We start from the raw sequence: 22,092 nt of genomic DNA, 5'->3' as shown, positions 1-22,092 counted from the left end.
GACTTCTTTCCTGCCAATAGAAACATCAAGAGCTGATATGGTTTTCTCACAGACCTGCACATCTCAAGGTCCCTGCACTGACCGTTCTCACCTTCACTTCCGGCAAGCAACACATGGACTAGAAAGAAAAGATGACGCTACGTGCTGCTGTTGGAGGTCCCAGATGAGGTCCGACGTCGCTGGTGCGAGCGGCTGCTCCTGCGGGATGTCCCCGACCATGTCCCCCTACGCCTGGGCCTCTCAGCACTCGCTGCTGTCCTCCTGCTCCTGTCCTGGCGACTCCTGGACCGCACAGTTTGAGTCGAGGCCCGGCGCTGCTGGCGGGAGCGGCTGCGTCTGGGGGGCGTCCCCGATGACGTGTCCCTTCGCCTGGGCCTCTCAGTCCTTGGCCTTGTCCTGCTGCTCCTGTCACGGCGACTCCTGGACCGGACAGGTGGACTCTGGGCCCAGCCTTGCTGGCGGGAGCGACTGCGTCTGGGGGATGTCTGTGATGGTGGCTCCGTTTGCCTGGGCCTCTCAGCCCTTGGCCCTGTCCCACTGCTCCTGTCACGTCGACTCCTGGACCGGACAGGTGCACTCTGGGCCCAGCTTTGCTGGCGGGAGCGGCTGCGTCTGTGGGATGTCTGTGATGGTGTCGGGCGGGGCGCTGTGCCGCGGGCGGGCGGTAGGGGCTGGCGGAGGCAGGGCCCGTCGGGCGGGGCGCTGTGCCGCGGGCGGGCGGTAGGGGCTGGCGGAGGCAGGGCCCGGGCGGGGCGGCGCTGCGCGGCGGTGACGCGCCCGGCGCGCCCGGCGCTGACGTGTCGGTGCGGGCGCTGGCGTGAGACGCGGGACGTGGGGGATGCGGGCGCTGATCCTGGTTGGCGGCTTCGGGACGCGGCTGCGGCCGCTGACCCTGAGCCGGCCGAAGCCGCTGGTGGAGTTCTGCAACAAGGCGGTGCTGCTCCACCAGCTCGAAGCTCTCCGGCAGGTGGGGGCGCGGGGCGCGGGGGGCGCGGGGGCCGCCCCGCCGCCGGCTGACCCGCGCTCCCGCAGGCGGGCGTCAGCCATGTGGTGCTGGCGGTGAGCTACATGTCGGACGCGCTGGAGGCCGCTATGCGGGAGCAGGAACAACGGGTAAGAGCCCTTCCGTGTCCTCCCTCCTCCCCCCGTTACCCGGCCTGTCCCGCCGCTCACCCTGTGCCCGCAGCTCGGCATCCGCATCTCCATGTCCCACGAGAAGGAGCCGCTGGGCACAGGTAGGATTCGGGTGGGAGCTTGGGGCTGGAGGGCGGGCGCAGGCGGGATGGAGGAGGTCCAGGGACAGCAGGGTGGGTGCTAGCGGGGGGACACGGGGATGGATACGGCACGGCTAGAGCCGCTGGGAGGGGGGCACCGTGGGCATGAGGGTGGGTATGGATGGGTAGGGCTGGGGGACACCGGCAGTGGGACACCATGGGCAGCAGCATGACTGTGGATGGGTAGGGCCGGCAGGAGCATGGGAATCGGGAGGGGTATGCCAGGATCGACATGGGCAGGACCAGGGACAGCGGGCCGGGTGAGGATGCAGAAGGATTCGGGAGGGATGCTGGGACGGGCAGAGGTGGGGCCAGCAGGACCCGGGCTCACCACGTCCCTGCGGCCTCACTCACGGCCGCGCAGCGGGGCCGCTGGCGCTGGCGCGGGACCTGCTGGCCGAGGACGGGGAGCCCTTCTTTGTCCTCAACAGCGACGTGATCTGCGAGTTCCCCTTCGCGGCGCTGGCCCGTTTCCACCGGCAGCACGGCGGCGAGGGCTCCCTGGTGGTGACCCGCGTGGAGGAGCCGGCCAAGTACGGTGTGGTGGTGTGCGAGGCCGACACCGGCCGCATCTGCCGCTTCGTGGAGAAGCCGCGCGTCTTTGTGTCCAACAAGATCAACGCTGGCCTCTACATATTTAACCCTGGCATCTTGCAACGCATCCAGGTACGAGCCAGGGTGCCAGGCTGGGCCGGGCTGAGGGGCTGTGCCCCCTGCTCAGCCCTGTGCCCTGTCCTCGCAGCTGCGCCCCACCTCCATCGAGAAGGAGATCTTCCCAGCCATGGCACAGGATGGGCAGCTCTACGCCATGGAGCTACAGGGTAAGGCCCTGTGCACAGGGCAGGCAGCATCAGGGGTCTTGCCTGCACTGCCACCCTCACGCTGGGAGCTGTCACCATGGCTTTGTCCCCACAGGCTTCTGGATGGACATTGGGCAGCCAAAGGATTTCCTTACGGGCATGTGCATGTACCTGCAAGCGCTGCGGGCTCAGCATCCCGAGAAGCTGCACTCAGGGCCCGGTGTCGTAGGGAATGTGCTGGTGGTAAGTGCCAGCCCCCAGCACACCAGCCCCGGGCACGTCATGAGCTCTTGGCATTGTTCCACCACTGCCCTCGCTGCCATCCTCAAGCTGTGCCCTCCTCTCCCCTGCCTGGCCAAGTGGCATGGGCTATGCCAAGAGCTGTCTGCCCTTCCGACCCTGGCATGGGCCCTCTTCCTTCCAGGACCCCAGTGCCAAGATTGGGGCAAACTGTGTCATCGGCCCCAACGTGACGATCGGGGCCGGCGTGGTGGTGGAGGACGGGGTGCGCATCAAGCGCTGCACTGTGCTGGAAGGGGCCCGCATCCGCTCCCATTCCTGGCTGGAGTCCTGCATCGTGGGCTGGAGCTGCTCCGTGGGGCAGTGGGTGAGGACACGGGTGCCCTGCAGGGGATCGGGACTCAGCTCTTGCCCGTCCACCTCCTTGGGCTGTGGTCCCTGCAGGCAGGAGCAGGAGCCCGAGCCCAGGGGTGTGACAGGACCTCTCTGGGGCAGGTGCGCATGGAGAACGTGACTGTGCTGGGCGAGGATGTCATTGTCAACGACGAGCTCTACCTCAACGGGGCCAATGTGCTGCCACACAAATCCATCGCCGAGTCTGTGCCAGAGCCACGCATCATCATGTAGCAGCCCCCAGCAGGCCCTGTGCTCCCAGCTCTCCTTGGATTAAATATTTATATTTCCATTTACTGTTAAGCATCACCTGAGTGCAGCCCCAACACTGGGGGCCTTCCCTTTCCCATCTTTCAGGGCACCACATAAGGAAGAATAATTTAATGCTGCTTTTCATGAAGTCAGCCCCCAGCCAGGGGCAAGTTAACAGCCCAAATGCCCAGCCCAGCCCCCCTGCCCTGGCCCCGGGGCTGCCGTGTGTTCCCAGCGCTGCCGCAGAGCCGAGGCCTTGGGCTCCCCTCCCTGAGAACGGCCCCTGGGGCAGAGAGGCTGCTGGGCACCTGCCTTTCCCACCCTGCAGCCCTCCTGCCTCACGCTGCTGCCCCGTGCTGGGTCCTGACCCTCTGGGTGAGGGTGCCCCAGCCCTGAGCAGGGCAGGGTTTGGGGAGAAGGCAGTGTGAGGCGGGGGGGCTGCCCCGCTCCGCTGGGGGAGCCCGTGGTGTGGGGCTGGGCTCTACGAGCTGGCTGGCTTGGTGAAGTCGTCCACCCCTGTGATGGTGGCCTTACAGAAGAAGCAGTCCTTGTTGTTCATCAGGTGCTGGTTGATGCAGGCTCTGGGACAGAGGAGGAAAGAGCATCAGCCCCCACCCACACAGCACAGGGCAGGGCCAGGGGCTGGCAGTCATCCTGGTGGAGGTCAGACACGGGAGCTACTCACTTGCATGACTTGTGGGAGCAGGGCCTGAAGATGGCCGAGATAGGGTGTGCGTAGCAGATGGGGCACAGGTCTTCCTCGCTGGTGGGCTGTGGGGGTTACCAGGAGTTAGCAGTGCCATCCAAAGTCCCGTGTCCCAGGCCTGCTGTCAAGGACTGGGACAGGGCCGGGGCAGGGGGAGGACTCACCAGTGTGGTTGCAGCTGCCTGCTTGGACTCCTCACTCAGATGGTTCAGCATCTTTTCCACCTTTGTCAGCTCCTCAGTACTGATGTACTCTGTGTCTGGGGAGCAAATTGGGTGTGTGTGGGGTGAATGGGACCCTCAGGCTGTCCTGAGGCTGCTGAGTGATGCACAGGGGCTGCAGCTGCCCTTGGGGACCAGCAGGACAGGGAGCACCGGACACTGAGAAGGGCAGAACTACTGGCTAGCACTGGATACATCCCCATCCAAAGTGCTGCTCCTGGGGTGGTAGAGGAGGGCATAAATACCTGTCCCCACAGATTAAAAGGGCTGGGATGTTGCAGGGGACACAGACACCAGCAGCCCCATTCCTCCCTCCCCAGCTGTGGGTGGGAGGTGAGCAGAGCCCAGCTCCCAGTGCAGGGCCAACACTTACAGGTGTGCAGGGAGAAGTGGCGCTTGTCCGTGGCCGGGGCAGCTGCTGCCAGGGCCGAGGGCTCGGCGTGGCCCAGCAGGTACTGGATGGAGCGCAGCTGGAAGCAGGGATCTGCCAGCAGCACCGCGGTGGCGCGCTCGGTCCTGCCAGGGAACACAGAGCTCAGACAACCCACCCTAAGCTCCCACACCAGCATCCCCAGCTGCTGTCCCTCCAGTCCAGGGGAATGTGCTCAAATGCAGCCAAAGAGCAGCAGCCATCATCCTCCTCCTCTGGCACCCCGACTCAGAGGCTCGGGGATCGATGTGGTGCTTCAGCACTTGCTGAGGCTGCAGCCCTCGGGCCAGTGCCTGAGCCTGGGGTTGCTGCAGGCTGAAGCATCCAGCGCTGCCCTTGGTCACAACACCTCAGGGGAGATGCTCTGCAGAGCCTCACACAGGGGCTGGGGCCCTCCTGCACCAACAGGACAGCTCAGGGTGTGCTCAGGGCAAACGGGTCCCCCCAAAAGGCAGGAGGGAGGAGTCGTGGTCCTCCCTGATTTCAGCGGGCACAGCCAGGACGGATGAAGGTCGCCTTAATGAGTGTCTCCCTCGGGCACCAGTGCCTGGTAACAGTCCCTGGCAAGGAGCAGAGCTGGCTCCGTGGCCGGCCCAGGGGCAAGCAGAGCCGGCCCAGCGGCAGGAGGGGCAATGGAGCAGCCAGTCAGTACAGGCTGAGCCAGGGCACAGGGGGTTAACAGCCCCTTGACTCGCAGCAGCCGCAGCCGCCAAATTAGCTTTTTGCTGCTCTAATGGAAAACAATTCCCCAGCTCTCCTCTTCCCACTAAACCGCCTGAGCTCTGGATAATGACATTCCTGCGTGTCCTTCACCCTTCCCCGGCCACTCCTTCCCCGTCAGCAGCCAGCGGCACCCCCTCTGCCGTGGGGACCCCACCGGGCTGAGCCCCCCTGCTCACCTCAGGGCCGGGGGTGCTGGGGAGTCCCCAGCTCGTGGGATCATGAGGATTAGGGAGCAAGAAGGATCGCGGCTGGGAGAGAAGCAGCACTGGGGGTGACCACCATCCCCACTTCCAGCGTGGGTGCAGGATGTGACACGAGGGGCTCCCAGAGGTGACGGGTTTATTCCAGCATTCTGCCAGAGGCTGGGCAGCGGCGGAGCAGCCGCTCCATGGATTACAGCCGGTCGCGGCTCCCCGGCGGCTGCACACCGGTACGGACAGTGGTCCTCAGCTCCCCTGGGGACGAGCGACCACGCAGGGTCGGTGCTGGCTGCGCATCGCTCTGCCCACCCGCAGGGAGGGCCACGGCCAGGGAAGGGGACAGGGACCGGGCCAGGGCCACCACTCCCCGCGCCGGGGCCAATGAGATCCCGCCCGGCCCCCTCGCCGCGCACCGCCCGCCCGTAAATAGGGGCAGGAGCGGGACCGCGCTCCCGGAGCTCCCGGAGATGCTGCCCTGGACGGAGCCCGACCAGGCTCCCCGGAGGTCGCAGCGTGCGGATGTGCCCCGGCGGCGCTGAGCCCTGAGAAACTTCGCACTCCAGGGATGAGCAGCTCCAGGAGGCAGCGAGGCGCCCGCCCAGCCCGACACAGAGAGCGCCCGAGCGCCTCAGCCCCCCGATGCTGATCGGCGGCGCCCACCCGAGCCCCGGCAGCCCCCGGCCCCCGGCAGAGCAGGTACGAGGCAGCCTCGGGTGAGCCGCGCCAGAGCCGGGCAGGGCGATGCCGCCCTTTAGGTCTTTTCAAGCCCCACCGCTGGAATCGGGATCCTCTTCAGCGGGGTGCAAAAGGGCTCCTGTGGATGCTTGGTAGAGCCAAGCCAGCGCTGGGGGAGAGACGAGAGACGGCGGCAGATTTTTTCTCGCGTCTCATCGAGCCTGGCTGTGCCGCGGGGCTGTACAGAGGCTCCTGCCCGCCACAATGTCCTCGCCGGCGACCGCGGACTCGGTCTGGCCGCGGGTGGCAAAGCTGCTCCTGCTGCTGCTCCAGCTGTGCGCCCCCCGAGCCTCCCCGCAGCCCCGCCGCTGCCCCGACGCCTGCATCTGCACCTCCGACCTGCTGAGCTGCAGCCGGCAGATGCTGCAGCGGGTGCCCCAGGCACTGCCGGCCACCACCACCACGCTGGACCTCAGCCACAATGCCCTCACCCAGCTCCACGACCACTGGCTGGCTGCCCTCCCGCACCTCGAGGCCCTTCACATCAGCCACAACCAGATTCGGGACCTTTCTCCGCGGGCTTTCCACAATGCCTCCTTCCTGCGGCACCTGGACATGTCCTCCAACCACCTGCAAGCTGTGGAGAGGCACTACTTCGAGGCGCTGGTGAGCCTGGAGGAGCTGCTGCTCTACGACAACCACATCAAGCGGGTGGATGAAAACGCCTTTGCCAAGCTGAGTGACCTGCGGAAAGTCTACCTGAGCTGGAACAACCTGACCACCTTCCCCTTCCATGCTGTGCAGGGGCTGGGAATCCACAAGCTCCGCACGCTGGACCTCTCCTCCAACAGCCTGAGCAACATCCCCGTGGAGGTGCTGGCAGCTCTGCCCGAAAACGTTGGCAATGGCTTGTACCTGCACAACAACCCCATCAGGTGCAGCTGCCAGCTCTACCTGATGCTTCAGCGCTGGAATCAGAGAGGTTTCAGCTCTGTGAAAGATTTCTCTGAGGAACACACCTGCAAGGTGTCTGACAACGTGCCCCGGTCCCTGATCAAGTTCCTCAAGCACAGAGACATGTTTGAGAACTGCTCGGCGAGCACTGAAGACGCACACCTCTCGCACCTGGAGGTGGTGGTGGGCCAGCCTGTCCTGCTCACCTGTAACACCAGTAACAGCAGCCTGCCCCACGCTGCCACCACCTCCATGTGGATCACCCCTCACCACGAGCCCATCAAACACCCAGGGAACAGCAATCGCTCCCTGGAGGTCTATCTCAATGGGAGCCTGAGGATCGCCGCAGCCAAGCCCTGGCTCTCGGGGGTCTACTTAGGCTTGGCCATGAACAGCCCCTACAACTTCAGCAGGGTGTGCGAGTTCAACGTGACCGTCCTCTACCCCAAGGCAGCTGGGGAGACCTTCAGCACTGGCCTCACGACCCTGCTGGGCTGCATCGTGAGCCTGGTGCTGGTGATCATCTACCTGTACCTGACGCCGTGCCCCTGCCTGGGCTGCTGCAGGAAGCCGGCCCCGCTGAGCCCCCCTCAGGAGTGCAGCGCCCAGTCCTCCATCCTCAGCACCACTCCCCCTGCCACCGACGGGCCACACCGCAAGGCCAGCGCCAACAAACATGTCGTCTTCCTCGAGCCCATCAGGGAGACACAGAACGGCAAGATCCGCCTGGCCCTCGGCGAGGACTTCCCCGACCCCAAGCACCCCAAGGTCCTGCAGCTCAAGTCGGACTCAGAGTCCATCAGCTCTGTCTTTTCTGATACCCCCATTGTGTCTTAGTGGGACAGAGCTGGGAGCAGAGCCGAGGCCTCCCGAGAGCTGGTCTGCTCCATCGCTGCTAGATCAGGATTATTGGGCATCCCGAGTTCCTGGCTTGACCACGACCCATGGGAGCGACTGACATCACCCACAACTGCTTCAGCCACAGGCTCCTGGTGGGTTTTGGGCCACGGGCACATTGGTGCCCAGCAAGAGCACCTTGAATAATCTGCTGGCAATGGCCTTGTTAGCATGTGGGTAACGCTGATGAACCCAGCATGTGGAGAAATATCCCTTCATTTGGGCACCCGCCCTCCCTAATGTGACACCAGGCCTGGGGGTCTGTCATGTCCCCAGGCATGAGATGCCCAACCTGACACCACTGCCACAGACCCCATAGGCCAAGGAACAGCTGTGACAAGTGGGACACTGTCCTGGCTCATGCCAGGGTCCTCAGGATTGGTGATGCCACCATCCTCTCCCAGCACACGCCATCAGCATGTCATGGCTGGGAGCAGGGGACTGTGACCCTGTCACAAATGGGGGGTACACACCCCCACAGCCCTCCCCAAACGTGGCCATGCAGGAGGGATGGAGCTCAGCGCCCGACCAGCCACGCAGCCAAGCAAACTTTCCAAGCTTTTGCTTCCCGAGAAGCTGTAAATCGTCCAGGCAGGACGAGGTGACGAGCCACAGCGCCCCAGCCCGCACTGCTCAGAGCTCGCCGTGCCACCAAGGACACCGAGGTCCCCGATGCGCCACGCGCTCCCCCGCTGCTTCTCCTTGAGGCGGACATGCTGCTCGAGCACAGCTATTTAGGCAGTAACCCAATCAGCCTATCGATAAATGTGAGTAATCCTCCCCTCTCCTGGGTCGTAATTCTCTAGTTCCATTGGAATAAAAATGCCTATTTTTTTAAGCTCACGCTGGGCTGAGTGTCTCCTTGCCCTTGAAGCAGTGTGCAGCTCACGGGGACAGCGGTGGGAGGCTAAGGGAGCCCTGAATTCCTGCAGGCCTGGCACGCGGAGCCAGGCAATCTGCACTGGACTGGCAGCCTCTGTTCCCATCAAATGGCCTTCAGGTGGCCTTGGCAAGGGGGTTAAATGGGTGGTGTGCTGCTGGTGAGAGAGAAGCACCCAGTGGCTTGTCCTTGGGAGGGCAGGTCCCCTAAATGATGCCTGGGAGCCGGGGAAGGAGCAGCACTGACTGACACGAGGGCACATCCAGACCCCTAAAGGAACAAGCAGGCTTTAGATGCAGGGGAAAGAAACCACTAGGGATGGGCATTGCCTTTGGCAAAGCCCTGGTGCTCCCTGCAGATGGAGCCCCCTACTAATTTCCCCTGCGCTGCCTTCCCTGGCACCAACCCTTCCCTCTTCCTGAAACAGGGAGTGGTTCTGGCCCCCCCAAAATGCCTGTCTGATCCCACAGAGGGATAAGGGTATCCTACCCATCTGCCAGTCACCAGTGTCCCATGCACAGCTGGAGCAGGAGCATGTGGCCATCACATGCAGCACAGGGGAGGCCGGGGCTACCGGCTGTGGGCAGGAGCACAGCTCAGACACCAGGGGGACCAGGAGCCTTCAGACACCTGCAGCCCCCCCTGTGGCTGAGCTCTGGTCCCAAGAGCTGCTGGCAGCCCTGTGACTGGCAGGAGGGGAAGAACCCTGTGGCATTGGGACCACACTAGCACACATCCTTTCAACTTCTCTGGCTAGGAAACAAGCAGCTTTTTCCCCAGCAAAACCTCAACTTTGTGCCCAAATAAATTGTCAATACTGCCCCCCCATGCAGGGAGGGTGAGTGCCAGGCAGAGCAGCTCTCCTGAGGCAGCCTGGCCTCCCAGGCCCCTCCTGCCGTGACTTTGTGCAGCTCCGTGCCCCGCGGCAGCCGGAGGTGACGGATGCAGAGCGACAGCCCCCGCTGGCCGTGCCCTCGATGGCCCTGTCACCTCATGTTAGTGCAGTGTCCTGACGGGCCAGGACGCCGTGCCAGCCACACGGGGGCTGCCGGGGCTGCCGAGGTGTGGCAGTGTCAGACACAGAGGTGAGCGGCACCTTGAGGGTGGAGCTGAGCTGCTGCCATCACCCCTGGCTTTGCAGCCAGGCAGGGATCCCATGGGAAGGAAGGTCTGAATTTAACCTGGGAATGTCTGGGAAAGAGAAGAGACCCAGCTGACTGCAGCCACGGCCCAACCAGAGCATGTGCCACATCTCAGCACATCTTCCTCCAGAAGGAAAGATGAAGTGCTGCTCTGGGCCCCAGCACCCAGAGTGGGTGTTACCCACCCATTATCACCATTCTTGTCTGTCTCCCCAAAAATCTTCCCCACTGCCAACACCAGCTTCCCAGGCATTAGTGCTCCTGCAAACCTGCATCCTCGGTTGAGGATAATGACTGAAGATTGGGGAAAGCTCAGGGAACGTAAGAAAAGCTCCCAGGGGCCTTTCCAGGACGCATCAGCCTGAAAAAGCCCAGGAGAGCTCTCCTAGGCTGGCTGCAATTCTCCTGTCCCTGCAGGAAAGCTGAGGCTTGCTCTCCAGGGCCTTGCTCTGAGATTTGTATCTGCGCTGCCCTCAAGGGATCCCTCTGCCTCTACCCAGGAAAGTCCTGCTGCTGCTTTTCACACGTTCCTGATGCTCGGGAAGGATCCCACACCACCACACTGCTGATCCAATGAGCTCTGGGAGGTGGTTTGAACTGTTCATTAAGCAGCCTGAAAGGCAGAACATCTCAGCAAGGAAAAACAGCCAGGAGCAAAGCCTCTCTGACAGGCAGGAGCTGGGAAACCTAATGGATCTTCCCCAAGGAATACATTGTCCTCTCCTGGAAGCCTCTCCACCATTACACCCCGGGCTCCCTGCCAAACCTCCCTCCTGCTCCTTGACTCTGCAGGGCAAAGTAATGGGTCAGCAAAACCTCCCTGGCCCTGGCACACAGGGACCTGTGCCAGTGTGTGTGGGGACAAGGACTGGCTCTGGGATAAGGACTGGATCTGGAATAAGGACTGGCTTTGGGATAAGGATGGCTTTGGGATAAGGACTGGCTTTGGGATAAGGACTGGCTCTGGGATAAGGATGGCTTTGGGATAAGGACTGGCTTTGGGATAAGGATGGCTTTGGGATAAGGACTGGCTTTGGGATAAGGACTGGCTTTGGGATAAGGACTGGCTCTGGGATAAGGACTGGCTCTGGGATAAGGGCTGGCTTTGGGATAAGGACTGGCTTGGGGACCAGTGTCCAACACTGACTCCTGTCTCCTCTGGCACCTCACACCTCAGCCAGGACAATGGGGGAGCACTGACTGCCAGTGCCATCCTGTCCTCCTGTCACCAAGGAGGGACACAGCAGGGCCTGGATCCTTTCCTTATGGTGCTCAGAGTTTTCCAGAGAGCTCAAATCAGCAAAGCCTGGTGCTGGCCAGCACAAGACCTGCTCCTGCCTCCCAGCATGTGCCTGACAGCCCCGAGGGGCTGGGAGAGCCCTGGCAGTCCCATCACTCAGGATGCAGCACCTGGAGTGGCAGCTTGTAATAACACTGACCACACTCCTTTTTTAACCATGAGACCTAGGCCACAGCTAATAATTCTTCTGTGCTCTGGCTCATGCTCATCCTGATGTTACACACTTCAAAACTGCAGTACCACCCATTTTTTGAGTTTTTCTGAGTTTTTAGTTTTACCTTTTAGGGCAAGGTACCAGGACTCCTTCAGACTACATGGTCCATGAAATGTCAACTCCTGCCCCTCCTTCCACCACAACTTGCTCACCAACACTGTCGAGGGAGCATTAGAGTTTAGGGGATCCCAAATTAATTGCAAAGTCTTATAGGAACTAAGCAGAAAACTGCCATGTCCACAGGTCCAGCCAAGCCCCCAGGGTCTCAGCAGCACTTGAGCACACAGATGGGTGGCCAGGCTGATTAGGAATCTGCAGGCTGGGATCTTCTGAGCTTTCCAGTGGAGGTGATCCCAAAACAAGTTAGAACTGAGCAGTCTTTTTAGCCTTCCTCTCCCACCCAGTCTTGTGCCTCCTTACCTTTCTGCTCACCAAGTGTGTTGCTTCTGCCCCAGGAACCCCTTTGTCTCCTCCCAGCCCATCTCTCTGCACTCATCCATAGTTTGCAAAGGAGAGGAGTGCAGAGACCCAGACAGAAATATCCCAGCACCACACCAGCCCAGTGCTGCTTCTGGCAGCTTCCACTGGCTCCTGCTCAGCATCCCACTGGCTCAGCATGGTTGTTTCTGGTCCAGGATCCCTGTCCTGTGCTCTGATAGCCAGTACCACCATCATCCTGGTGAGCACAGGGCTTTTCCTCTTGTCTTCTCCATCCTTCATGCAGAAGTCCCTGGGAGATGCAGCTTGAAGGCTCTTTAGGACTTGTCCCAACCCTCTCCTCACCCTGACAGCATCACCTCCCTGCCTCTGAGGGGATGGAGGGAGCATGGGGGAAGCCCAAGGAGCAGAGCAGTGGCCCTGCCCTGACACAACCCAGCTCATTTCCACTCTGGGATGGCCACTCAGTTCCCACAGAGCCAGTCCTAGTTACAGCATGCCCTCTCACACAGGGGAGCACAGCCTCACCTCTGGGCTCAGCCCTTCCCCTGCCACTCGCTCTCACCAGGATCCTGACACCAGCTCCGGCCAGCACTGCTCCATTAGCTCACTCTGAAAGAGGCTTAATAGAAAATCTGCTCAATTATTTAGCAAGCAGACAAAGAGAGGGATGATATTGCCTGAAGACAGCCAGGGCCTGTGGTGTGGATCCAGCCCAGCTCCTGGCTCAGCCTGGCAGATTTCCTCTCCTCCCTGCTCAGTCATTAAGGCTGCAGAAGGGAGCAAAGGGGCAAAGGGACATCCCTGCCCTCGGCCCTGCCAGCCCCTGGCACTCTCAGAGCTGAGGGCTGGGAGGAGGCACCAGGAGCAGCACCAGCCCATCCTGCCAGAGCCAGAGAGGAAAGGCACCTCTGCTCCCTCAAAAGCACAGCCTGCTCCATCCAGGGACCACGAGGATGATGGATCAGCTGTGTCCCCACAGCCCAGCCTGGGCAATGCTCCCTTTCCTTGTGCTTAATGGCTCTGCTTGATGCCAGGAGTCCACAGCAAGAGGACTCAATGCCTGGATGAGTGTCCTGTGCTGGAAAAGGAGCAGCTGAGGCATCTGATTGCAGCCTGAGAACACGACCGGATGAGCTGGCAGGGCCCTGGCTCTTACTTACTGAACTTCCCCACTGCAATGTTCTCATCCCATAAATGGGACTTTGCTCCTTCATCACCAGATGAGCCCATTCCTTATGTCCCAGATGTTTGCAGCACCTTCCAACCAAGTGCCTGGCAATGTCTGCTCACTGGGTTAGAGACAACCAGAAAACACACAGCCAAGGCAAGGAGGTCTCCCAAGGTCCTGTCCCTGTCCTCATTCTCTGGGGCACAGCCTCCTCACAGGGAACCAGTCAGGGTCACCCTGTCCCTGGTAATTCCCACAGGGACGTTCCCACATGCAAATGTGGGTTGGAAAATCTCTTTGTTAATGATTTCTCTCAATCTGGGAGTTACCAAATGGGACCTGGAAGAGATTTCTACCAGCTTGCAACACTGCCCAGGCAGAGTGCTTCTCGGGGAGGACAAAAGCCTGTCCTATTATCCTGCTTGCTGCACTGAGAGAGAGAAAGGAGAAAGGAAAGCTGTCTACAGATGAGTTCATGTAAATGGGTCTGCTCTGGAGAGCCTGGTTACATAAAGGACCCTTTAAATCACTTCAGCCATGGCAATCATCTCCCATGAGAGTGTGAAGAGGAAGGTTTGAATTCTCCTGTTCCATTCCTCTTACTCATGCACCTGGATACAGATGCTTCCATTGCTGTGCTCTGGGCCAGCCATCATGGACAGGCACCATCTCCCTGGGTTTTGGGTGATTCCTACCCCAGCTGCACCTCTCAGGTTTCAGCAGCCTGTGGTGATGTTGCCTTGGACAGAGGATGAAACCAGGGCTGAGCTCTCAAGGAATACAAAGGCAGCAGAAAGGCCTCAGTGTTTTGGTTTTCTCCATCCCATCTCTGTTTGCCATTTCCCAGTGTGGCTGCACAGAGCAGAACAGCTCTGTAAGTGGGGTGCAACACCCAGGCCTCAGTTCAGAGTGCTGCCAAGAGTGTGGGGGCTCAGTGCTCCCTTTCCCTGACACTGCCTGTGCCTCTGCCTGGTCTCTGCCATCCCCTCTGCTCAGGCAGCACTAGAGGGTCTCCACACTGCCTGCCTTGGTTCTTTTGTCTTGATTGACCTCAGTGCCTCGCCTGCAACATTTGCTTGTCTTTTATAGATCACTGACGTATCAAACCTCAGGTTTAGTGCATGGCTTTGCAAAATCACACAGAAAAAATTTGATTTATGGATATTTTTCCCTGGGCTTTCTCCTGTTCCACCTTCTGCTTCTCTGCTCAGTCAGGTCCACCTTAAGGACACGATGCTATTCACACATCATTCCACTATTTTGCATTTATTTCTCCTTTCCAGTACTCAGGGAAGTGACTACAAAGCCCTTGAACATCAGAGACTTGCCAGTTCCCTTGAGCACAGTGTCTCTGGTTTGTGATGGTGCAGCCTGAGGCATGAAGGATGCTGTTGGCACACAGGGGACACTGCCACTTGGTGATGACACTGCCTGCCTGGAATTCACAAACCCAAAGCACAACAGGCTTTTCAGGGAAAGAATAGAGTCTGGAAGCTTTCTGTCTCTTCAGGATTCCCTGCAGGCTAGGAAGGATGTGACTGATATCCCACTACCATCTTCCCAGTGCTCTATGGAGTTTGATCAACTGAGGGACAACCCTTCCCCTTCCCCATTTTGACCTGACAAGTGACCTGACCTGGGACACATGTTCAATGGAGAGACAGGCAGGGAAGGACTTCTCATCCTGGCATGCAGGGAAGGGTTTTATCACCTCCCCCTTCCCTTCAGGAAGAAGTGTCCAGTTGTGGCAGCAAATTCATGATGTTTGCCCTTTCCACAGAGCAAGGTTCTGAGGGCAAGCAAAGTCCACCTCTGTTCACAGCCCAGAAAGGCCACTGATCAATGCCCTCATGCCCAGGTTTTGACACTGTCACACTTGGGGCTGTAAGAGTGGTGCAGCAGCCACGGGAGGCAGGTTATAATTAGATATATTTGTGTACATCTTTGAGTCCTTGAGAGAAGAAGCTGAAAGACTGGCTGCAGGGCTGAGCTGCTCGGCCAGATGGGACTCTGCTCTCTGCAAAGCCAGACACTATTGTGTGCTCCAAACATGAAAACAAGCAGGGTGTGCAGCACAGACAGAGGAGCCCCATGTCCTACAGCAGCCTACAGCAAACAGTGACCAGGCAAGACACCTGCAAATGACACTGGGAGACAGCAAAGGCAGGGCTGCAGAGCGTCTGAATAAGTCTATTTGCAGGACTCAATACAGGCAGACACAGACACATAAATGATCAGGTCAGCTGTGGTTTTGTCCAGCCACAACACTCCCCTAGTGCTGCCTCTCTGAATAATTGGCTACTGTGAAGACAAGATTTGTTTAATCTTAAAATCAGCATCACCCAAGGGCCTGGAGAAGACTCATCTCACCTTTGTGTGAGGTGACCATCTCACACGTCTGGGCAGCCAGAGAGCTCTGCACATATTCTGCTGCCTTCCTTGGAGGGGCCCAGGGTGAAGGAGCTCCCATGAGCTCCCTTCCAGCCATCACTGTGTGCTGCAGCACTTTGATGTGTCACCACATCAGCCCAGCTCTGTCACACGCAGCACCCACAACTTCCACCAGCAGCTGTCCTGTCACACAGTGCCAGCCCCATCCCAAGGAGGAAGGTGCTGTCAGTACAGCATCTCACAGCCACCTCTTACAAGGGTTTTCCATCACAGCCACCTCTCACAAGGGTTTTCCACCACCACAGGAAGGGGCTTTGCACCCAGCAGTAGCAACACTGGGAAGGTGGTCCTTTGGTTTCTGCCTGATCCACACTCATCAGCTTCACCTCACTTTAGTCTCCACATCCCATGTTGCTCCTGCAACACCTCCCATGCCCCACTGCAGCACCCAGAGCAGTGCCACACACAGAGACCCCGTGCTTTGGAAGGCAAAAGCCACTCACCCCTGAACATCAGTGTCCACCAGCAGCCGGACCAGGATCCCTGTCACAGCCACAAGGATTGGGTAATGGTCCACGCTCTCCAGCCCTGTGGAAGCAAAAGGGAAAGGTAAGAGCTTCTGCCACCGTGTGACAGGCAGAGCAGGGCGGGTGTGAGGTCTGATCCCATCCAGCTCTGCACTGACCTTCAGCCCAAGGCACCCCTCCCTCCCCAAGGGCACACTCCCACGGAGAGGGACAGAGGGCACTCACCCGGCAGACGGAGGTTGACCACTCTGTCAAACAAGTTCCTTTCAGCTGTCACACGGTTCAGCACCTGGTTCAAGAGCTGTGGAGGGAAAAGCAGAGAGGGTTTGTATTTTCTGGATGGGCCTTCCTGTGAGCAGCATCCAAAGAGCTTTGGGGCAGCATGTCCTTATAGTCTGGACTCAGTGCCTGAGGGCTGGTGGATGCACAGAGGGAGACTCACAGCACACACATAGCTTTGCCCTGGCATGGAAGGAGTGGTACCACATCACAGTGGCTGTACAAAACCAAAACCTCCCAGGGAAGAGTCAGTTTGAGGTCAAGACACCCGAATGTCAACACCTCCCACCTAAATCTGAATTCCCACCTGCAGAAGCCAAGTGACTTCTGCAGAGAAAAGCCCCTGGCAAGCAGAAGCTGCAGTCCCCAGGACAGCCAGAGCCTGTGAAGAGTGAGCTGGCAGCTGTGGGCAGAAGCAGCGTCAGCAGGGTGAAGCAGAGTCCAGGTCCTGCCCTGCCTGGAGCTGGCAGCAGGATGGACCTTCCAGCTCTGAAGCACAGGGTGAGTGCAGAGAGCACTCTGCAGAGATGGAATCAGCTGTGACCACACTTCATTAGCCACCATTAGCTCTCACCCAAACCCCCAGTGGGACAAGCAGGGACTGCTCCAGGCTCGACGCAAGTGCTGCAAGCTGAGCTCCATCTCTCAAATGCAAAATCCCTCTTCCTGCTGCCCCAATGCACAACAGCAGAACACTGTGAGCCTGGTCAGTGCTGGGGCATGGCTTTATAACAGCAACAGGTAGCAAGGAGGAAGCTGCAGCAGCCCACTCTCTGCTGCACATGCCCCAGCTTGCCAAAACCACCTGCTAAGGGCTCCTCACTTTCCTCCTCACTCAGCTGAGCACTTCCCTCATGATTATGGTGCCAGACCCTGCTACCTCTCACTCTGTTTCATCTGCTCAGAGCCCTGAGCCCAAATATGAACCTTTGTGATACTGCCAAGGTACATCCAACTGCTCTGCACCAACCCAGCATGTACACGGGCAGGCTGCCCTAGGGCTTTCCAGGACTGCTCATGCTTTAGAAAATAAATGAATTTACTGGAGCCTAAGGGGTGTTGTGAGTTGGAATGGGGCTGTCCCAGTCATTGTGGCAGGAAAGTGGAGACATTTAATACCAAATTCTAGGACTGAGGGATAAAGGACCAAGATACCTGTCCAAACACTGGAGTGTGTGCCCTGTGAAACCAGCTACACTCTCCACAGCTCCTTACCCAGAAATATCACACCTTCTCTCCAGATTTCATGGCATTGCTTGTCACAGGAGAATTCAGCATTTACTGACCCCTCATAAGGAAGATTTAGGCAGCTGTCACCCTCACTCCCAGCAGAGGTAGAAATCAGCTGTGACCAGAGCAGTTGCAAAGGAGGGGAACAGTTGATATGCAGAGATTTTTGGGAGCACCACCTGTTCTGCAGCACCTCTAAGTACTACAGCATTTGCAACAAGAGCCCCTGGTTCACCACACATCCACAGAGAGGGCAGAGGGGTCCCCATGCCCCTCCAGATGCTGCTTCTTCACACAAGAGGGTACCTGGGCGAGCCTCCGGAGCAGCAGCTCTGAGGAGGGGCGGTTCCAGTCGAGGAAGATCTCTGGGGCCAGTGTGACAGTCATTTCCAGCACCCTGAGCAGGCTCACTGACAGGTCAAAGCAGGTGGCACACACCTTCAGCTGCCGGCTGTCCACAAAGTTCCTCTCCAGGCGCTCTGCTGCCTGCTGGATCTGCCAAGCAATGGAGACAGCTTCAAAAGGAGACCCTTCCCAAGGGAGGGCTGCCACCCCCAGCCCAGTGAGTTGTGCCTTGAGCCCCTGTGTGTGCAGGACACAGCACCCATGGGGTGCTGCACCCCACAGCCCTGGTGCACACCCACCTCCTGGATCATGCCAATGAACTCGGAGAAGGCCCAGTTCAGCTGGTTCAGGACGCTGTTGAGGAAGCTGGGGGCCAGGTCACGGTCACTGCAGAGCAGGTCTGCCATGTGCCGCTGCAGCAGGGTGGAGGGACACGGCTCTGAAAGCACACAGAGACAGCTTCAGGGGCCTGGTCACAGGGCAGCCACGAGTTAGGGGCAAGGGCAGGCTGAGAGACCAGTCCTGGGCTTGGCAAGTGTTGGCTTGTGCCTTACTAATCCCCACTCCCTGCTGGGGCCAGATAGCTCAGTCCTTCACAGGGACAGAGTGTCTGAGTACCCAGGCTGCTCTCAGCCCCTGGCTACCTTAGCAAGCCCAATGGATATCAGCTCTTTAGTGATTATCAGCTCCCTTAGGATTCCAGCTCTTTGCTTGCTAAGGTGCCCAGGCTATTGGGGAAGCAGATGCGAGAGAGGAGAAGAAAAACGTCCTGGGGTTCCACAGCCATGGTTTTATTGAGGGGTCTGTGAAGGGTTCCAGCGATGGCTTTCTAACCAGAATGGGCTAAACCAGCCCTTTTTTAAGGGTTTTATTTGTTTATAAGGGGATCCAAACTTGTCCAATAGTAGGGGTTAAGGGAAAATGACCTATGGGGTTACAGAGATAAGCTGGGGTCTGAAAGGCAGAAGACAGGGGCTTCTTTTGCTATTTCATCATGACTCAGCAATTCCTATCGTTAAGCCTTGGCCCTCCATGGGACCCTAGCCAGCTCAGAGCCTGCTACACCTTACAGTAAGCAGAGATGGCAGGGCACTGGGAGCTGGCACAAGGACTATTCTGAGCAGTGATCGTGCCTGTTGGGCCTCCCAGCACTTCTTTCCAATGCCAGCCTGAATTAGCCAGGGAAGAGCCCTCTGTGCTTGCTGCTGCCCACATGCACAGGAGCACTGCCCTGCAGCTCAGCATCCCTCTTGCTCAGCTCTGCAGAGGCCCATGGTCAGCTCAGCATTAATTGCTCCTGATGCCAGTGTGGCAGCAGCTGCCTGGAGCCAGCACAGCCACCCTGGCCTCACATGGCTGTGCCTGTCTGCCTGTGTGTGGGGAGGAAGGTATCCAGTAAATCCCACTCCTGAGAGGCTTCTGTATGGAGATGAGAGTGGTTCTCCCCTTAGCAGGGTCAGGCAGAGCTGCCCACACTCCCCAGCCAGGTTCAGCCCAAGCACAGACACATCCCCTTGGTTTTGTGGCATCTCATTTCTGGACTTCCTCACTATCAAGACGACAGAGGAGGTCAGGCCCAGCAGCTGGGAAGCACAGTCAGGGCTGTGTGGGACACCAGCCCCCATGGATGGGCAGGGAAAAGAAAGGGGCACAGATGGGACAGATACTGCTCACCAGCAGAAGAACCCACTGTCAGCAAGAGGCTCACAGAATATTCAATACTACAAAGGAAGGGTAGTGGAGTTCAGCCCAAAACTCAGGGCTTGGAAAGAGAAACAAGCAGATTTACCAACTATAGGGAAAAACCTCAATCTAACTACATGCTCCTTTACTAGAAGCTATTAGAAACAGCAGGTGGAAACCCTGGCAGCACCAGGACTGCCACGCCCAGAGGAACAAGCTGTGCTGTGACTGCAGAAGCTCTCTGGGGCTGCAGCCCTCTTGAAGGGCCAGCATGGCAAAGCAAACACAGGACAACTTCCATCACATCCATAGGGATCAAGAAGCAAGGCATAACTACAGGCAGATTGCTAGCTGGGATTAGCAAAGCCAGGGAGGGATGACAGGAGGCTGTCATCTGAAATGGAAACAGGACAAATTATTCTGTGAATACCCACTAGCAAGTGCAATGAACTTCTGTTATTATGGAGGACACTCACTGAATCTCACAGTGCATAATAACCCCAAGCAGGCCAGTGGCCCAGCTTTGATCCTGCCTAAAAGCTCATTTTTGGGAGGGATTTCATCACAACAAATGTCTTTGATGTCCTGCTCCCACCCACATGTACTTTCCCAGCCTTTGGCTACACGTGGCTCAGGGATAGGCCAAGCCAGACACCCTTTTTATTGGTCCTCTGGGGATTTCTTGCCCAGAGTCCTCTGAAACTGTGTAAGCCTTTAGCATTAAACATGTCCCAGAGCAACATTCCACAGTTCAGCTGTGTGTAGCAGGAAGAATTCAGATTGGAGCTTGGCTCCTACTCGCTTTATTTGTTAATATTTATTCTCTGTAACCCCTTCCTTCTGGTGGTAGATGCTTCTCTCCAGTCACTTCCTCCAGCTAGCTGTGATTCCACACCTTCATGACAGCCTTTAAACAGGATCAGCCCCAGACAGTGCAGTTTCTCCCACTGAAACTGTCCTATCTTTGTCCCTTTTGCCACACCTCCCTGAAGCCCAACACCTCTCCCAGGTTTTCCTTGGAGAGGTGGAATCAGAAGCACACACAGCATCCAAACCACAAGCACGTGGCAGATTTGCACAAAGGCATGATGTGGTTTTAGTTTTGTTCTGGTTTGCTTTCCTCATAATTCCTGTTGTGTAATTTGTCCTTGGACTGAACATCAAGCTGCTCTTCTCTAAAAGATTACAATAGGTTGTCAGTTCAAGGATAACCCTCAGGAACTGTCCTGAGGCACAAGAGGAGAAGCCCAGGAGTCAATGCTGGGGCAAACCTTGACCTGTCTGTCAGTGATGGGTGAAGGGGCACAGCACACTCTTACTCCACCACTCTACACTTGGTGATGCTGAATTCTATCCATGTTTTCTCTCCCAGTCATTCAGAATTGAAAAGTCTTCTTCCAGGGTTAAGCTTTTACTGCCTTTTCCTCAGCCTCCCTTCAGCATGTAAAAACTGCTTTTGGTTAAAATTGCTGACATGTTAGTCCCTTTCCAGCCTTCAAGTACCAAAGCAGTTCTAGGCAGAGATCACCACTCCTCATGGAAGAACTCTGCATGTTGTCCTGCTGGTCTGCTGCCAAAGCCTCTTTTATTAACATTGCAAGTCAGGACAGATCCCAGGATGAGCTGCCCAGCCAAAGTCTACCTCATTTGAAGGCAGCTTTGGTTTTTTGAAGGATGGTCCCATGCTTGTAATAACTTGCTTTATCCTGATTTTTAGTCAATGACTATTTCCTTACAGTCTTTTTTCAATGAGTGGTGTGATTCTGCAATTCTGGGTTCTTAAATACTTTTCCTGGTGCTGGCAGACTGTGCCAGACTATAAGAGCATTGAAAACTGGCTCAGCCTTTTGTCAAACCTCTCCACAGGTAAATAGGTTTATCGAAGGTTTTAAACCTAACACCAGGAAACAATTATTTCCTTGGCTTTTGTTGATCTCAAGAGGATTCTGAATCTAGAGATGCTAAGATCACTGCTACTCTTTGAAAGCAATGTAAGGAACAAGCCCTGGAATACAGCACAAACAGCTTTACTCCTTGCACAAGTTCCCAGAAGTGGTAATTATTACTGGTATGCAAAACCCAGTCCTGGTGCTGTGCCCATCTTTATTTGCAACATGTTCATCTTTGCTGGGACATTCCCACCCACCTGAGTTACCCCTGCCCTCCTGGGCAATGCCACATCCCTTATGTGCCACTGCAGGCAGGGATGTCACTTCACAGGGAGCCTGTGCATACTCAGTGATGGGGAAACTATCTTGATCCTGGCACTAGGAAGTCATCAATGCTTCAAAATTTGTACCTCCCTAACACAAAAGCCACTCAATCATGGCTTAGCCTTCGTTATGGCAGATAAACATCACTTATTGGAACAGAAATTGGCAGTTTTTCAAGGCCAGAAATTTTGATCTCATTACATTTAATGTGGGCAACAGAGCGTGGAACCAAGGGGTTGGAGATATATCTGGTGTTCCACAACAGAAACTTCCCTGCAAAAATATAAACAGAATAGAGGAAAAGAAAATCTAGGTAGGGGAAACAGTGAATTAAAACACAGAGCTCTTTAAGAAGATTGTGAGGGAGCCAGAAACCCCAGTGCTCCAGCAAGCACCTGGGTTAAAAGGGTCACTGAGAGCACGATGAAGCAAAGACATAAGTTAAAACATAGGAGGTAAAGTGAACATAACCAAACATAGGAAATGGTAGGCAAAAGCAAGGAGAAAAGGGGTA

General features: G+C 57.5%; 3 protein-coding genes across 3 annotated transcripts in view; 2 read left to right on the top strand and 1 right to left on the bottom strand.

The window, feature by feature from the left end:
- The first annotated feature begins 805 nt into the window (after positions 1 to 805).
- Positions 806 to 3,003, top strand: GMPPB (GDP-mannose pyrophosphorylase B). Its single transcript, XM_036390754.2, has 8 exons — positions 806 to 967; positions 1,033 to 1,113; positions 1,187 to 1,235; positions 1,639 to 1,940; positions 2,017 to 2,095; positions 2,190 to 2,317; positions 2,499 to 2,681; positions 2,810 to 3,003. Exons 1-8 carry the CDS (start codon positions 839 to 841, stop codon positions 2,939 to 2,941), a joined length of 1,083 nt encoding a protein of 360 aa, XP_036246647.1. The 5' UTR covers positions 806 to 838; the 3' UTR covers positions 2,942 to 3,003.
- Positions 3,004 to 3,073: 70 nt separating this feature from the next.
- Positions 3,074 to 22,092, bottom strand: part of RNF123 (ring finger protein 123) — a 48,148-nt gene continuing 29,129 nt past the window's right edge. The window contains 8 exon segments of the mRNA XM_054515983.1: positions 3,074 to 3,540; positions 3,645 to 3,730; positions 3,830 to 3,924; positions 4,260 to 4,402; positions 15,805 to 15,889; positions 16,054 to 16,129; positions 17,644 to 17,832; positions 17,982 to 18,121. Of these exon segments, the coding sequence (XP_054371958.1) occupies positions 3,441 to 3,540; positions 3,645 to 3,730; positions 3,830 to 3,924; positions 4,260 to 4,402; positions 15,805 to 15,889; positions 16,054 to 16,129; positions 17,644 to 17,832; positions 17,982 to 18,121 (914 nt within the window). The 3' untranslated portion in view covers positions 3,074 to 3,440.
- AMIGO3 (adhesion molecule with Ig like domain 3) lies at positions 4,397 to 8,608 on the top strand. Its single transcript, XM_036390753.1, has one exon. It carries the CDS (start codon positions 6,179 to 6,181, stop codon positions 7,703 to 7,705), a length of 1,527 nt encoding a protein of 508 aa, XP_036246646.1. The 5' UTR covers positions 4,397 to 6,178; the 3' UTR covers positions 7,706 to 8,608.

This window comes from Molothrus ater, chromosome 11 (genome assembly GCF_012460135.2).
Source record: "Molothrus ater isolate BHLD 08-10-18 breed brown headed cowbird chromosome 11, BPBGC_Mater_1.1, whole genome shotgun sequence".
NCBI lineage: Eukaryota > Metazoa > Chordata > Aves > Passeriformes > Icteridae > Molothrus > Molothrus ater.
The sequence above is the reverse complement of the archived record's forward strand: the minus strand, read 5'-3'. Positions and strand labels throughout refer to the sequence as shown.

Bases quoted from the DNA above. Each gene is read 5' to 3' on its own strand.
- GMPPB (XM_036390754.2), top strand. From the start codon at position 839: ATGCGGGCGCTGATCCTGGTTGGCGGCTTCGGGACGCGGCTGCGGCCG. The intron at 1,114-1,186 runs GTAAGAGCCCTT...CTGTGCCCGCAG, and splicing joins TGCGGGAGCAGGAACAACGG to CTCGGCATCCGCATCTCCAT. The intron at 2,318-2,498 runs GTAAGTGCCAGC...TCTTCCTTCCAG, and splicing joins TCGTAGGGAATGTGCTGGTG to GACCCCAGTGCCAAGATTGG.
- AMIGO3 (XM_036390753.1), top strand. From the start codon at position 6,179: ATGTCCTCGCCGGCGACCGCGGACTCGGTCTGGCCGCGGGTGGCAAAG.